The sequence below is a fragment of the Triticum aestivum genome, chromosome 3D (assembly GCF_018294505.1).
Source record: "Triticum aestivum cultivar Chinese Spring chromosome 3D, IWGSC CS RefSeq v2.1, whole genome shotgun sequence".
In the NCBI taxonomy this organism is placed as follows: domain Eukaryota; kingdom Viridiplantae; phylum Streptophyta; class Magnoliopsida; order Poales; family Poaceae; genus Triticum; species Triticum aestivum.
This window is the reverse complement of record NC_057802.1, coordinates 131,865,146-131,881,693: the sequence shown is the minus strand read 5'-3', so window position 1 is coordinate 131,881,693 and position 16,548 is coordinate 131,865,146. Positions and strand designations below refer to the sequence as shown.

Below are 16,548 nucleotides of genomic sequence, written 5' to 3'. Positions count from 1 at the left end.
TCTTCTCTGCTATACCAGGGTATGTGCTGGTGTACCGTGTATGTTGCCGACGAGACGTGGACGCTGCTGCTCGGGCTCGGCGAACCCGCACGTTTCCTTGACCGTCCGTCTGCAATTTGCTTTGCATCACGGCACGGACCGCTCGGTCGACCGCTTCGGACCCAGCTGATATCACCGTCGCGTCTTCTGCAGAGTGAGAGACAGGAGAAGCAGCTGTCTTCCACGCTCCGGGGCTGACAGGCGGGCCCCGCGCCCTGGGTGGGGCCCATGTGTAAGGGCGCCTGGTCAAGCAAGCAGCGTTCCCTCCCTCCCTCGACAGCTGCATGCGTCAAAGGGGGAGCATGCAGGAGCACGCGGCGCCACTTGACGAGCCGTTTCGAGCCCCAGCCCGAGCTCCCCGCGCGTCACTGCAGCCTCCGCGCGCCGCCCGCTTCCATCGGCTTCTCTGCGTGGGCGAAGAACAGGCGAGTGCTCCCACCAATCTCTTTCTCTCCCCCCTCGTGTTTCTTCAGGCGAGGGCGCGCCTGATCCCGTTCCTTCTTGGAGGAGAGAGGTCGAATGATTCGATCATCATTCCTCATCCAAGCGAAGACCGTACCGGCTGTTTCTTCTTCTTCTTCTTCTTCTTCTTCTTCCTCCTCCCTCTTTCTTCTTCTCTCAGCGGCGGGGCGGAACTCAGATCATGCATGAGAAGATCATCGATATCCTGTCCGCGTGTCGTTTCTTCTTTCAGGAAAATATATACTTCTCCGGCGATTCGGCCGTGGCTGGGATCGTGATCGAAATCGAATACCCGATTGATTTGATTCGTGCGCTAGCGCTACAATGAAGTTGGTCCATTCAGCATTCATCCATTTTCTTCTTTGTTCTTTGGTCTTTGGTGGCATGCTGACGCAATTGCGCGGGTTTATGATTTCATCGATGTGCTGGGTTATTAATAATCCCCAAACAATTCTGGTCTACTACTCCTAAGATTATATTTTGGTCCGCTCTCAATCAATGTGCACTCTTAATTTCTCTTCAATTATAGCGTCAAAATTTTGTCTTCAATTATTGCAATTCTTACCAAAAGCGTATACGTTTTCCCTTTTCTTCCCATATAAGCGTACGCCAAACTTGCAATCTTCAGATGATTACTGCCCTCCAAGATCTCATTGCTCCACAGGCGTTTCAGGCCAGTGAGCTTCTCCAAGAAATCAAATCCTCGCCTCACAGCCAGACGGCCGGCGAGCCTGCCTGGTGGCACCGCCGCGCGACAGGACGATGAAGCACACGACGTCGGACTCGGACGTGACGAGCCTGGCGACCACGTCGCCGTCGCGGTCCCCGAAGCGGGCGGCGTACTACGTGGTCAGCCCGTCGCGCGACTCGCGGGACGACGGCGACAAGTCCTCGTCCACGCAGGCCACGCCCGTGTACAACAGCCCCCTCGACTCCCCGTCGCACCAGTCCTCCATCGGCCCGCACTCCAGGGCCTCCTCCGCCAGCCGCTTCTCCGGGAACCTCACCGGCGGCGGCAGGGCCGCCGCCACCCGGAAGCGCCCCCACGGCCACGGCAAGGGGTGGCACGAGGTGGACGTGATCGACGAGGAGGACGCCGAGGACGCCGGTGTGGACCAGGAGCGGGAGCTCTCCAGGAGCTGCGCCGCCGCCTTCTGGTTCTCGGTTCTGGTCCTGGCCTTCACCCTCGTCTGCCTCGTCGTGTGGGGCGCCGCCCGCCGTGACAAACCCAGCGTCCTCGTCAAGGTAGTACATTTGACTGCTCCGTCACCTTAAATTCAGTATCCCACTCTCGTACAGTAACACCTTAGAATTTGGTTGGTTCTGTGCAGAGCTTGAGAGTGGAGAATTTCTACGCCGGCGAAGGGACGGACGGCACCGGAGTGCCGACCAAGTTCGTCACGATGAACTGCTCGCTGGAGATAGACGTCCACAACCCCTCCACCATGTTCGGCATCCATGTTTCTTCCACCTCCATCCAGCTCTACTATTCGCAGATACCCATCGCCAGCGGTCAGGTAGTGTTCTGTTTTGGCACCTCTCTGAAGTTTCTCCGTCAGAATTCCGCTTGCTAATGCCGCCTCCTCCTGCTGCTGCTCTGCAGTTGGACAAGTTCTACCAGCCCAAGAAGAGCCGGCACGTCGCATCGGTGACCCTGCACGGCGAGAAGACGCCGCTCTACGGAGCCGGGGCTACCTTCGTCCTCACCGACACCGACGGCGTGCCGCTGACTGTGGACTTGGCGGTGAGGACGAGAGGGTATGTCATCGGCAGGCTTGTCAGGGTGACACACGCCAAGCGTGTGAGATGCCCGGTTCTTGTGAGCTCTCTTACCGACAGGCCCATCATGATCGCCCAGACTGCTTGCAGCTACTCTTGATGTGGTGATCCATTGATTGAGATGTTGTTAGTTTTAATAAGTACTATAATGGTTGTGATCGTGTAGATATTGTTGTGATGTTCATGACATAGGAACCATCTGATTAATAATTCTTCAGCATTAGTACTTGATAATTTGAGGGGAGTCTGCTCTGTGGAATGGTGAGACATCTGAATCGAGTTCCTGGCGAAGCACAAGACCAATGTGTGTGCAGAATCATACAAAAATGACCAGCATCTACGGTCAGGAGATTGGGGAAGAATTGGGTTTTACAGGTAGTGTACATGTGCTGAACAGCAGCAAAACATGGCCTCTTAACTGAGGAAGACCATCTTGATTGAGCTGATGGTGTGACTGTGCAGCCCACACTGCTTCTGCCTTTGATTCCTGCAAAAGCCCGACGATCGCAGTCGTAGCTGACACGATCGCCACGGTGATGACGACAACGACGGCGCCGATGATGCAAAGTCTCCAGCCCTGCCTATCCCTACCGCGCTTGTCACCTGCACGAAACTGGCATGTGATGATGGATCACTCGTTGCCTGCTCACTGGCTCTTCCGGATCTCTGCAGCTTGTCGTCGTCGGGACGGCGGTCCGGCTCGTCGTGATCGCTCGCGTTGGGGGTGGGGCGACGACGGTCCTCGGGAGAGCCGAGGGTGCGGTTGGCGTTCTTGACCAGGCCGACGGCCTTCCACGCATCGGCGACGAGGCTGTAGGTGCTCTGCTTCGGCCTGACGCCGGCCTCCTGCATCATCTGGAGGACCTCCTCGGCCTTCCACGGCTGCTTCTGCTCGCTGTACCCCCAGATGAGCGTCTCGAACGTCCGGAGGTTGGGGCGCACGCCGGCGTCCCGCATCTTCCGGTACACCCTGGCGGCGTTGTCCATGTCGGCGACGCTGCACCAGCCGCTGATGACGGTGGTGAAGGTGACGACGTTGGGGCGGACGCCGAGGCGGCGCATCCGCTCCAGGAGCTCCTCCGCCTTGCCGGGTTGCTGCGCGCGGACGTGGCCCTTCGCGAGGATGCTGTACACCTGCGGGTCCGGCTCGATCCCGGCCTCCACCATCCTGTCGAACACCTTGCTGCATTTCGCCATGTGCCCCAGCGAGCTGAAGGCATTCAGCTGGTGGCTGTACGTCACGATGTCCGGCTTGATGCCGAACTGCTCCATCAGCCCGAGAACCTGCACCTCATCAGTTCAAGAATCAATCGAGTTTCGTGAGCTCTGAGCTCGCTCTGAGGAGGTCACGTACGTCGTCGTCGGCGGCCGTGTCGTTGGCGTCGAGGAAGCCCTTGAGGAGGGTGTTGAAGACGATGACGTTGGGGAGGACGCCGGCGTCCTTCATCTGGCGGACGCACCGGAGCGCCTCCTCCAGCCTGCCCTCCCGGCAGTATCCGCCGACGATGATGCCCCAGGTGCGCTCGCTGGTGCGCAGCCTGGCGCGCACCATCTCCACCACGAGCTCCTCCGCCCGCCACGTCTCGTCGTTCTTGGCGTAGGCGCTGGCGACGGTGTTGTAGGTGACGACGTCGGGCTCCACGCCGCGCGCCCGCATCCTGCCCACCACGCCCCACGCCTCCTCCAGCCTCCGGTGGTCGCACCACGCCTTCACCAGGATGTTGTAGGTGGTCAGGTTGGGCCTCACCGTGGACGCGACCCCGGCGCCGTCGCCGTGGCCGTCGCCGCCGGCCATCATGTCGAAGATGCGCTGCGACTCGTCGGGGCGGCCGGCGATGCCAAAGCCCTTGATGAGCGTGTTGAAGGTGCTGATGGTGGGGCGGCAGCCCGGGTGGTGGCGGCTCATCTTCCAGAAGGTGCTGGTGGCCTCGCCCATCCGCCCGGCCTCCACGAAGGAGTTGATGAGGGCATTGAAGAAGATGGCGTCCGGCCGCAGCCCCGCGGCGTCGATGCCGGCGAGCAGCGAAGGGATCGCCTCGAACGCGCGCTGGTTCGTCACCGCGGTGAGCAGGGTGGTGTACGTCACCAGGGACGGGCGGTGGCCCTCGTCGGCGAGGTGGCCGAACAGGGCCTGCGCCTGGTGAGATTTCTTGGCGTCGATCAGGCTGCGCATCTCCCGCGTCCGGCTGACCACGGCCTGGCACGTGTGCCCCTTGGCGCACGTCGTGCAGGTGCTCGCCGGCGGCTGCGCGTCGCCGGCATTGCCTTGGCGCTTCTCCTCCTCCTCCTGGAGCACCCAAAGAACGAAACCCTTGACTTGTTTGAGATCACCAGGCGCAATATGGCCACAAAAATCACGGAAAACAGAAGTCGATCACACAAAATTCACACAAGGATCTCTATCTTTCCCCCGCCCCATATCTCGAAATGTGCAGGCAAGAACTGAGATCTGGTCACAGCTTGTCATTCTTATCAGTACTATTTTGTAGTACGTGCAATCCGGTGCTTACCGTGGAGGCGGATCCGTTGAGCTCTTTCCCATTGTTTCTTGTCTTGCCCGTGCTGTTGGAAGTGGAGGCCGGCGTCAGTTGTACGCCGTTTTCTAGCATTGTGGTGCCGCTATATGCTCCTCAACCTGGCCAATGGTGTCAGGATTCAGATACCACAATTCTGAATGATACTTTTGGAACCAAGTGAAGCGCACACATGCAGAACACAAACTTGCTCTACATTCAGTGTTGCTATAGTACTCGTATATATTGAAATAATGCGGGTGGGAAGTGGGAACACAGAGGAACGAAAGGAAAACACACATATCTACTCCATCTCACTTGGCAAAACAATCTGCTTAAACAGTTTTACTATCTATCTATCGGCAGGTAGGGCTGCAAACGAGTCGAGCTCGAGCGAGTTGGAGTTGGCTCAGCTCAACTCATATGAAAATTCGAGCGAGCTCAAACTGAGTCAAGCTCATGATCGAGCTGTAGAACATGACTCGTGCTCAGCTTGTAACGATCTCGAGCTAGTTTCGAGCTAAATGAGATGGTAAAAAATATGAATCTATGGATGAAAAACTAAAAAATTAAGGTGAATATGCTGGAAACTTTGCCAAAAATATAGGTTATTTAACACATAGTCGACCACGTGCCATAATGAGGCCTAAATCTTCTCTGCACTTAGTTAAGTTTCCATGTTCGTTGGTAAATAAAATGGAGAAAAATTATGGACAACATAGATGGTAATAAATTATCGTATTTCCAATTAATATAAGGCATGATTATTTAACATAATGATATTTTGTCGAGCTATCGAGCTAAAATCGAGCGAGCCAACATTGGCTCAAGATCGGCTCCTTTCTTGGTCGAGCTACATAAAGTGTTCAAACTCAGCTCGTTTCTTTTCGAGTCGATCTCGAGTCGAGTCAAAAAACGAGTCGATCTCGAGCGGCTCACGAGCCTCGAGCTTTTCTTGCAGCCCTATCGGCAGGTGAGGTGAGCACGCATGCATCCCTGAATTTGTTGTTGGTATCCATTCTTAGGCCAGCAGAGTGGAGGAGGAGGGCGAGATGCGCGCGGGCGTTCGGAGCTCGCCGTCCGGTGATCTCCACGGCGTAATTGAGCAAAAACACAAGAGGTGGAAACTCCACACTGCGATTCTAGCTAGCTAGCGCCATCCTCTCGCAGCCTCGGCGGCAGAAACAGAAGGAAAGGAGCCAGCCTGGTTAGGTACATCACCTCATTCGCCGCAGCAGAGTGTCCAAGCGTGCCCCCACGGTCAGCCGCACGGCGTGCCTCCGGCCAGTATGGCCGGAGGAGGAGCAGGTGCGTGGGAGGGGGAGAGACCACAAGGCGTGGCTGTGAGGGGCTGCGCTTCGTTTTTCTTTATCCGCAGGGGACGGACCTCGCTAGGAAACGATAGGCGAGGGCGAGCGGGCTCCGCTCCGGTGACAGCTCGGCGGGGAACCCCGAGCCTGAGGTGGGAGTGGGACCCATGCCGAGGATTTTTTTCACAAGAGAATTCTTTACTTTCTTTTTTGCGGGAAACTTTAGAGCTTTATTCAACTAATGCGTTCCTGTTGCAGTCCGCCAAAAGGATATTGATCAGGAAGCTTGGAGTCTCATCGATCCAACTTTCGGACACACTCAGGCCTTGTTCGTTTAATTCTCCTCCCAAGGGGATTGGAGAGGATTTTGACTTATAGGGGATCTAATCCCTCTCAAACCCTGCCATTCCCCTTCAAAAACCACCTCAACCGAACAAGGCCTCAGGGTGCTAGGCATTGACCCCGTACTCAATTTCATTGGTTACACAACTCGTTGCCCATGTTGTTGGTGCCTTCTTCCTCCTTGACACCATCCGCTCCATCCAACCCCTCGCAGACGTTGTGCAGGTTTTTGGTTATGTCCTTCTCGGCTCTCGCTTGCGCCCTTGTAGTTCATCAAACTCCGTGTTAGCGACGACCGGAATGAAAACTGTAGTGACCAAACTCACAACACACAAAGAAGTTTAACTAATCAGATAAAATAGCATGATCACCTGGGCATTAGTAACGCCTGTTTTTTACAGCTTATATGACTTGACCTAACAGTCAAAGGGAATATGAACATATGTTCATGTACCAAATAAGAATCACCTTTTTTTAGTCTCTTTTCCTGCAGCAAAATGAATCGTAATATTCACATCAAAAGAAGAGGAGGATATCTTTTTATTTTTGCATTTTTCCTAGTTTTATTTAAATTTTATTTTTCGTCTTTAAAATATTTCAAATAATCAAATGTTGTTCAAATTTACAAAAAAAGATTGCAAATTCTATAAATCTCCGTCTCTTAAAAAATGTTTAGGAATTTCAAAAAATGTTCACTTTTGCAAAAACAAAATCACAACTCTTACAAATGTGCGAGTTAAAAAAATTGTGGTTTAGAAATTTGTTCACAGATTAAAGTAATGTTTGTGTTTAAAAAATATGCTCTGAAATTTCAAGAAATATTTGCAATTTCAAAATTTTAATCAGAATTTCATAAGATGGTCCATTTTCAAATTTTTGTTCACAAATTCAGAGAGGGCTCATGGTTTTAAAAATTGTTCTAAATTTCATAAATTATTCACCACTTCAAGTTTTTTTCACAATTTTCAAATTACTTTGCAGTTCTTCAAATTCTTTGTTCGCATGTTCAGAAGATGATCCTATTTTCAAAAAAATCTCAAATTCAAAAATTGTTTGCACCTTTTCAAACTGTACACTGCCAAATAAAATCTACATTTTTTGAATTTTTTTCTCCATTAGTTAAAAAGAAATTCACTATTGTAACTAATTCTGGTTCGCTATAGTAAATGACTTTGTTTCGCTATAGTAGAAAGTCAGGTTGTTTCTTCTAAGCTACGTGCTGCTCTACAAACAACAACACTAGTCAGCTGCATTAGCTAGCCAGTTCGAATCCTTCCAGCATGCCTCATTTTTTGCGACTTCTTTTTCCCGCGATATAGCTCAATGTGACGCCACGAATTGGGTCGAACCAATCGGGTTGCCTCCTCTGCGTGGTACCGCCTATTTGCCGCAAAGAGCGTCAAATACGGGCTTCCATATCTGAATTCCCTATTCGACTCAAAATGCCGCACATTCGCACACGCACGGTGGACTGATGGAGCAATCGGGCCGACCCATTATAGTTGTGCGCATAGCTTCTCATGGTGCGGTTTTGGGAACCTTCTAGATGTTTTGAGCCGATTTATACCAATTTTTTGAATCTTCTACAAGGTTCCTAAACCGGGTTTTGTTTCTTTTTTATGTTTCATTTCATTTTACCTATTTATGTTTCTTTTTTCCCTTTTCTATTTTATTGTTTATCTTTTACTTTTCAAATATTTGCAATTTTCAAAAAATGTTCAAACATTCAAAAAATGTTCGCCTTTTTCAGAACAAAGTGTGGAATCATATTTTTATTCGGATTTTCAAAATTGTTTCAGAATTTTAAATTTTGTTCAAAACTTGTTCAAAAATTTAAGAAGCATTTGGATTTTTAAATGGACTGTGCTAACTTCCAATCATTTGGAATTTAGCAGCAGATCCGAACGCAGCTTCATTTCAATACTATGCATGCATGTGATACATCTCCACGTATCTATAATTTTTGATTGTTCTATGCTGTTATATTATCATTCTTGGATGCTTTACAATCATTTTATATCAACTTTATATTATTTTTTGGGATTAACCTATTGACATAGTACCCAGTGCCAGTTGCCCTTTTTTACTTCGCAGAATATCAGTAGCAAACGGAGTCCAATTGCAGCGAAACTTTTTGGAGATTTTTTTTGGACCAGAAGACACCCAGTGGGCCAAAGAAGTACCAGATGGGAGGCCCGTGGGGAGCACAACCCACCAGGGCGTGCCCAGGGGGGTTATGCCCCCTACGGAGCCTCCCTGCACCGCCTCTTCGCCCTATAAATTCCCAAATATTCCAGAAACCCTAGGGGAGTCGACGAAACACAATTCCAGCCGCCGCAACTTTCAGAACCATGAGATCCAATCTAACACCATCACGGAGGGGTTCATCATCTTCATTGGTGCCTCTCAGATGATGCGTGAGTAGTCCACCATAGACCTACGGGTCCATAGGCTGTAGCTAGATGGCTTCCTCTCTTTCTTTTGATTCTCAATACAATGGTCTCTTGGAGATCTATTTGATATAACTCTTTTTTGCGGTGTGTTTGTTGGGATCCGATGAACTTTGAGTTTATGATCAGATTTATATCCATGAATATTATTTGAGTCTTCTTTTGATCTCTTATATGCATGATTATTTACAGCCTCGTATTTCTTCTTTGAATCTTTGGTTTAGTTAGGCCAACTAGATCGATTTTTCTTGCCATGGGAAGAGGTGCTTTGTGATGGGTTCGATCCTGCGGTGTTCTTTCCCAGTGACAGAAGGGGCAGCAAGACACGCATGTATTATTGCTATTAAGGATAACAAGATGCGGCTATTCCTACATGAATAGATCTCATCTACATCATGTCATAGTTCTTATTGCATTACTCAATTTTCCATGAACTTAATACACTAGATGCATGTTGGATAGTGGTCGATGTGTGGAGTAATAGTAGTAGATGCAGACAGGAGTCGGTCTACTAATATTCGACGCGATGCCTATATATTGATCATTGCATTGGATATCATCATAATTATTCGATCTTCTATCATTTGCCCAACAGTAGTTTGTTTACCACCGTGTGCTATTTCTCGAGAGAAGCCACTAGTGAAATATACGCCCCCGGGTCTATTCTTTATCATATTTGCCTTGAGATATATTTTTATTTGCTTTTGTTTTCAGATCTATTATTTCAAAAACCCAAAAATACCTAGCTGCACTTTTTATTACAAAAAATCTCAAATAAAATCTCAAATTCAAAAATTGGTTGCAATTTTTCAAAATGTACACCGTCAAATAAAATTTAAATTTTTTTGATTTTTTTCTCTATTAGCTTAAAAATATATTCACTATTGTAACTAATTCCGGTTCGCTATAGTAAATGATTTTGGTTTGCTATAGTAGAAGTCGGGTTGTTTCTTCTAAGCTAAGTGCTGCTCTACAAACAACAACGCTAGTCAGCTGCATTGGCTAGCCAGTTCCAATCCTCCCAGAATGCCTCATTTTTTGCGACTTTTTTATCCTGCGGTATAGCTCAATGTGACACCACCAATTTGGTCGAACCAATCGGGCTGCCTCCTCTGCGTGGTACCGCCTATTTGACGTGAAGAGCGTCAAATAGGGGCTCCCTTATCCGAATTCCCTATTCGACTCAAAATGCTGCACATTCACACAAGCACGGTGTACTTATGGAGCAATCCGGGCCAATCCATTATAGCTGTGCACATAGCTTCTCATGGTGCGGTTTTGGGAACCTTCTAGATCTTTTCAGCCGATTTGTACCAATTTGAGAATCTTCTAGAAGATTCCTAAACCGGGTTTTGTTTCTTTTTTATGTTTCATTTTCTTTTATCTATTTATGTTTCTTTTTCCCTTTTCTATTTTATTTTTTATCTTTTACTTTTCAAATATTCGCAATTTTCAAAAAACGTTCCCCTTTTTCAGAACAAAGTGTGAATCATATTTTTTATTCGAATTTTCAATTTTTTTTGGAATTTTAAAATTTGTTCCAGTTTCCCAAAAAAAATCAAACTTGTTCGAAAATTTAAAAAACATTTGGATTTTTTAAATGGAATGTGCTAACTTCCAATCATTTGAAATTTAGCAACAGATCCGAACGCACCTTCACTTCAATACTATGCATGCATGCAACGCCCCACCTGAGCTCTCTTTAATCAATTTGAGTTGATCACGTGTATTTGCACTAGTCAATCCCATGTAACCATGCATATAGAATAAATTGCGGACATCATCAAATATTCTCTTCAATGTTCAAATTTAAAATGTTTTGTAGCTCAAACCGTCGCTCTGATTGAAAATTTGTTTTCACATTAATAAAATCGTTGCTACGAGACCTTCGAAATTAGATCCTATGTTGTATGTTCCGACGATATTTTTTTCTGAGTAAAAAGTTATCACGCATGCACTATTTAAGTTATCATGTCTGCGGTAGGTGAGTTACCATGCTATTTACACGTAAGTTATCGGGGTATGTTTTCAACAAGAAAAAAATTGCCTGGTCGAGGTTACCATAGTATTTATGTTTAAGTTATCAGGTGTGGATGCGTATATTATCATGCTATTTTCATAAAAAAATATCACGTGTATGCTTTTAACAATTATTTCACATGGTCGAAGTTACCACGATGTTTGTACCTAAATTATCTGGTCTACAATTATACCTGGCCATCTGTTGGGCCGGGCCTACCAAAGCCCGATGCAAAAAACCCAGGCCCGAGCCCGGCCCGGCCGTTGGGCCTAATCGGGCCTGAGCACGGCCCATCACGCTAAAAGCCCGCCGGGCCTCGGGCCACGGGCCTAGCTCCTTCCTTAAACGGCGAATACAATGGGCCCAGGCCTGGCCTGGCCCGGCCGTTGGGCATAAAAATCAGGCCCGAGCACGACCCATCACGCTAAAAGCCCGCCGGGCCTCGGGCCACGGGGTCAGGCCCTTCCTGAAATGGCGAATAAAACGGGCCCAGGCTTGGCGTGGCCCGACCGTCGGGCTCAAAATCTAGGCCCAGGCCTGGCCCGTGGGCAAGGTCGGGTTGGGCCGTCTAGGCCGGGCTACCCATGGCCAGGACTATCTACAGTGCTTAAATGATCATGCTATTTATTACACAGAAGTTACCGGGGTATGTTTTCAACAACAACAAAAATGACTGGTCAAGGTTACCACGGTGTTTGTATGTAAGTTATCAGGTGTTGATGCGCATATTATCATGCTATTTTCTTAGAAGTTATTGAAGGAAATATGCCCTAGAGGCAATAATAATTTGTTATTTATATTTCCTTATATCATGATAAATGTTTATTATTCATGCTAGAATTGTATTAACCAGAAACTTAGTACATGTGTGAATACATAGACAAACAGAGTGTCCCTAGTATGCCTCTACTTGACTATCTCGTTAATCAAAGATGGTTAACTTTCCTAACCATCGACATGTGTTGTCATTTGATGAACGGGATCACATCATTAGAGAATGATGTGATGGACAAGACCCATCCGTTAGCTTAGCATTAATGATCATTTAGTTTTATTGCTATGCTTTCTTCATGACTTATACATATTCCTCTGACTATGAGATTATGCAACCCCCGAATACCGGAGGAACACTTAGTGTGCTATCAAACGTCACAACGTAACTGGGTGATTATAAACATGTTCTACAGATGTCTCTGATGGTGTTTGTTGAGTTGGCATAGATCAAGATTATGATTTGTCACTCTGTGTATCGGAGAGGTATCTCTGGGCCCTCTTGGTAATGCTCATCACTATAAGCCTTGCAAGAAATGTGACTAATGAGTTAGTTGCGGGATGATGCATTACAAAACGAGTAAAGAGACTTGCCGGTAACGAGATTGAACTAGGTATGATGATATCGACAATCGAATCTCGAGCAAGTAACATACCGATGACAAAGGGAACAACGTATGTTGTTATGCGGTTTGACCGACAAAAATCTTCCTAGAATATGTAGGAGCCAATATGAGCATCCAGGTTCCGCTATTGGTTGTTAACCGGGGATGTATCTCGGTCATGTCTACATAGTTCTCGAACCCGTAGGGTCCGCACGCTTAACGTTCGATGACGATTTGTATTATGAGTTATGTGAATTGATGACCGAAGTTTGTTTGGAGTTCCGGATGAGATGACAGACATGAAGAGGAGTCTCAAAATGGTCGAGACATAAAGATTGATATATTGGACGATGTTATTCATGAAGGAAATGTGCCCTAGAGGCAATAATAAAGTTGTTATTTACATTTCCTAATATCATGATAAATGTTTATTATTCATGCTAGAATTGTATTAACCGGAAACTTAGTACATGTGTGAATACATAGACAAACAGAGTGTCCCTAGTATGCCTCTACTTGACTAGCTTGTTTATCAAAGATGGTTATGTTTCCTAGCCATAGACATGTGTTTTCATTTGATGAACGAGATCACATCATTAGAGAATGATGTGATGGACAAGACCCATCCGTTAGCTTAGCACTATGCTCGTTTAGTTTGTTGCTATTGCTTTCATCGTGACTTATACATGTTCCTATGACTATGAGATTATGCAACTCCCGAATATCGGAGGAACACTTAGTGTGCTATCAAACGTCACAACGTAACTGGGTGATTATAAAGATGCTCTACAGATGTCTCCGATGGTGTTTGTTGAGTTGGCATAGATCGAGATTAGGATTTGTCACTCCGATTGTCGGAGAGGTATCTCTGGGCCCTCTCGGTAATGCACATCACTATAAGCCTTGCAAGCAATGTGACTAATGAGTTAGTTGCAGGATGATGTATTACGGAACGAGTAAAGAGACTTTCCGGTAACGATATTGAACTAGGTATGGTGATACCGACGATCGAATCTCGGGCAAGTAACATACCCATGACAAAGGGAACAAGTATGTTGTTGTGCGGTTTGACCGATAAAGATCTTCGTAGAATATGTTGGAGCCAATATGAGCATCCAGGTTTCTCTATTGGTTATTGACCAGAGAGGTGTCTCGGTCATGTCTACATAGTTCTCGAACCCGTAGGGTCCGCACGCTTAACGTTCAATGACGATTGGTATTATGAGTTTATGTGATTTGATGTACCGAAGGTTGTTCGGAGTCCCGGATGTGATCACGGACATGACGAGGAGTCTCGAAATGGCCGAGACATAAAGATTGATATATTGGACCATGTTGTTCAAACACCGGAAGTGTTCCAGAGAGTTTCGGATAAAACCAGAGTGCTGGAGGGTTACCGGAACCCCCCCGGGAAGTTATGGGCCTTAGGGGAGAGAGAGGGTCGTAGCCAAGAGGTGGTGCGCACCCCCCAAGGGGAGTCCGAATAGGGCTAGGGGAGGGGGCGTGGCCCCTCTTTCCGTCTCCCTCTCCCTCTCCTTCCTTCTCCTCCTAGTTGGACTAGGAAAGGGGAAAACCTACTCCTACTAGGAGTAGGATTCCTCCCCCTTGGCACGCCCCTTGTGGCCGGCCGGCCTCCTCCTCCCCTCCTTTATATACGGCGGTGGGGGGCACCCTATAGACACACAAGTTGATCTTTAGACGTGTGCGGTGCCCCCTCCACAGTTTTACACCTCGGTCATATTGTCGTAGTGCTTAGGCAAAGCCCCGCGCCGGTAACTTCATCATTACTGTCACCACGCTGTCGTGCTGACAGAACTCTCCCTCGGCCTCAGCTGGATCTAGAGTTCGAGGGACGTCACCGAGCTGAACGTGTGCAGATCGCGGTGGTGCCGTGGGTTTGGTACTAGATCGGTTGGATTGCGAAGACGTTCGACTACATCAACCGCGTTACTTAACGCTTCCGCTTTCGGTCTACAACGGTATGTGGACACACTCTCCCCGCTCGTTGCTATGCTTCTCCTAGATAGATCTTGCGTGATCGTAGGATTTTTTTTGAAATAGTACGTTCCCCAACAGTGGCATCCGAGCCAGGTCTATGCGTAGATGTGATATGCGCGAGTAGAACACAATGAGTTGTGGGCGATAATAGTCATACTGCTTACCAGCATGTCATACTTTGATTCGGCGGTATTGTTGGATGAAGCGGCCCAGACCGACATTACATGACCATGTGTGGGTGTCTGTTTCTCCAACTTCAGTTGAATTGAGTGTGACTACGCCCGGTCCTTGTTGAAGGTTAAAACATCACACTTGACGAAAAATCGTTGTTGTTATGTTGCATAGGTAAGAACGGTTCTTGCTAAGCCCGCAGCAGCCACGTAAAACTTGCAACAACAAAGTAGAGGACGTCTAACTTGTTTTTGTAGGGCTTGCTGTGATGTGATATGGTCAAGACGTGATGATATATAAATTGTTTTATGAGATGATCATGTTTTGTAATAGTTATCGGCAACTGGCAGGAGCCTTATGGTTGTCGCTTTATTGTACGAAATACAATCCCCATGTAATTGCTTTACTTTATCACTAAGCAGTAGCGATAGTCATAGAAGCAATAGTTGGCAAGACGACAACAATGCTACGATGGAGATCAAGGTGTCAAGCCGGTGACGATGGTGATCATGATGGAGCTTTGGAGATGGAGATCAAAGGCACAAGATGATGATGGCCATATCATATCACTTATTTTGATTGCATGTGATGTTTATCCTTTATGCATCTTATTTTGCTTAGTACGGTGGTAGCATTATAAGATGATCCCCCACTAAATTTCAAGGTATAAGTGTTCTCCCTGAGTATGCACCATTGCTACAGTTCGTCGTGCCAAGACACCACGTGATGATCGGGTGTGATAACCTCTACGTTCACATACAACGGGTGCAAGCCAGTTTTGCACACGCAGAATACTCGAGGTTAAACTTGACAAGCCTAGCATATGCAGATATGGCCTCGGAACACTGAGACCGAAAGGTCGAACGTGAATCATATAGTAGATATGATCAACATAGTGATGTTCACCATTGAAAACTACTCCATCTCACGTGATGACCGGACATGGTTTAGTTGATTTGGATCACGTGATCATTTTGATGACTAGAGGGATGTCTATCTAAGTGGGAGTTCTTGAGTAATATGAATTGAACTTTAATTTATCATGAACTTAGTCCTGATAGTATTTGCATATCTATGTTGTAGATCAATAGCTCGCGTATAGCTTCCCCATTTTATTTATAATATGTTCCTAGAGAAAACTAAGTTGAAAGATGAAAGTAGCAATGATGCGGCCTAGATCCGTGATCTGAGGATTGTCCTCATTGCTGAACAGAAGAATTATGTCCTTGATGCACCGCTAGGTGACAGAACTATTGCAGGAGCAGATGCAGACGTTATGAACATTTGACAAGCTCGGTATGATGACTACTTGATAGTTTAGTGCACCATGCTTTACGGCTTAGAAACGGGACTTCAAAATGTTTTGAACGACATGGAGCATATGAGATGTTCCAGGAGTTGAAATTGGTATTTCAGACTCATGCCCGTGTTAAGAGGTACGAGACCTCTCATGAAGTACTTTGCCTACAAGATGGAGGAGAATAACTTAGCTAGTGAGCATGTCCTCAGAATGTCTGAGTATTACAATTACTTGAATCAAGTGGGAGTTAATATTCCTGATAAGATAGTGATTGACAAAGTTCTCTAGTCACTATCACCAAACTAGTAGAACTTCGTGATGACTATAATATGCAAGGGATGACGAAACGATTCCCGAACTCTTTGCGATGTTGAAATCGGCGAAGGTAGAAATCAAGAAAGAGCATCAAGTGTTGATGGTTAACAAGATCACTAGTTTCAAGTAAAAGGGCAAAGGGAAAGAAAGGGAACTTCAAGAAGAATGGCAAGCAAGTTGCCACTCTCATGAAGAAACCCAAAGCTAGACCCAAGCCTGAAACTGAGTGCTTCTACTGCAAAGGAAATGGTCACTGGAAGCGGAACTGCCCCAAATACTTGGCGGATAAGAAGGGTGGCAAAGTGAACAAAAGTATATATGATATACATGTTATTGATGTGTACTTTACTAGTGTTCATAGCAGCCCCTGGGTATTTGATACCGGTTCAGTTGCTATGATTAGTAATACGAAACAGTAGTAACAAAATGAACAGAGACTAGTTGAGGGCAAGGTAACAATGTGTGTTGGAAAT

At 47.0% G+C, this 16,548-nt stretch overlaps 2 protein-coding genes across 2 annotated transcripts; one reads left to right on the top strand and one right to left on the bottom strand.

The window, feature by feature from the left end:
- The first annotated feature begins 377 nt into the window (after positions 1-377).
- LOC123077865 (uncharacterized) lies at positions 378-2,526 on the top strand. Its single transcript, XM_044500197.1, has 3 exons — positions 378-1,746; positions 1,833-2,018; positions 2,105-2,526. Exons 1-3 carry the CDS (start codon positions 1,264-1,266, stop codon positions 2,378-2,380), a joined length of 945 nt encoding a protein of 314 aa, XP_044356132.1. The 5' UTR covers positions 378-1,263; the 3' UTR covers positions 2,381-2,526.
- Positions 2,527-2,534: 8 nt separating this feature from the next.
- On the bottom strand, positions 2,535-6,232 carry LOC123077862 (pentatricopeptide repeat-containing protein At5g25630). Its single transcript, XM_044500195.1, has 4 exons — positions 6,015-6,232; positions 4,791-4,915; positions 3,635-4,567; positions 2,535-3,564 (listed from the first exon to the last, which is right to left on the bottom strand). The coding sequence occupies exons 2-4, from the start codon at positions 4,887-4,889 to the stop codon at positions 2,695-2,697; spliced, it is 1,902 nt and encodes a 633-aa protein (XP_044356130.1). The 5' UTR covers positions 4,890-4,915; positions 6,015-6,232; the 3' UTR covers positions 2,535-2,694.
- Between the last annotated feature and the right edge of the window lie 10,316 nt (positions 6,233-16,548).

Excerpts from the sequence above, each read along its gene's own strand:
- LOC123077865 (XM_044500197.1), top strand. The coding sequence starts at position 1,264 with ATGAAGCACACGACGTCGGACTCGGACGTGACGAGCCTGGCGACCACG. Across the intron at positions 1,747-1,832 it reads AACCCAGCGTCCTCGTCAAG|AGCTTGAGAGTGGAGAATTT; the intron begins GTAGTACATTTG and ends GGTTCTGTGCAG. Across the intron at positions 2,019-2,104 it reads TACCCATCGCCAGCGGTCAG|TTGGACAAGTTCTACCAGCC; the intron begins GTAGTGTTCTGT and ends GCTGCTCTGCAG.
- LOC123077862 (XM_044500195.1), bottom strand. The coding sequence starts at position 4,889 with ATGCTAGAAAACGGCGTACAACTGACGCCGGCCTCCACTTCCAACAGC. Across the intron at positions 4,568-4,790 it reads TCAACGGATCCGCCTCCACG|GAGGAGGAGGAGAAGCGCCA; the intron begins GTAAGCACCGGA and ends TGGGTGCTCCAG. Across the intron at positions 3,565-3,634 it reads ACACGGCCGCCGACGACGAC|GTTCTCGGGCTGATGGAGCA; the intron begins GTACGTGACCTC and ends GATGAGGTGCAG.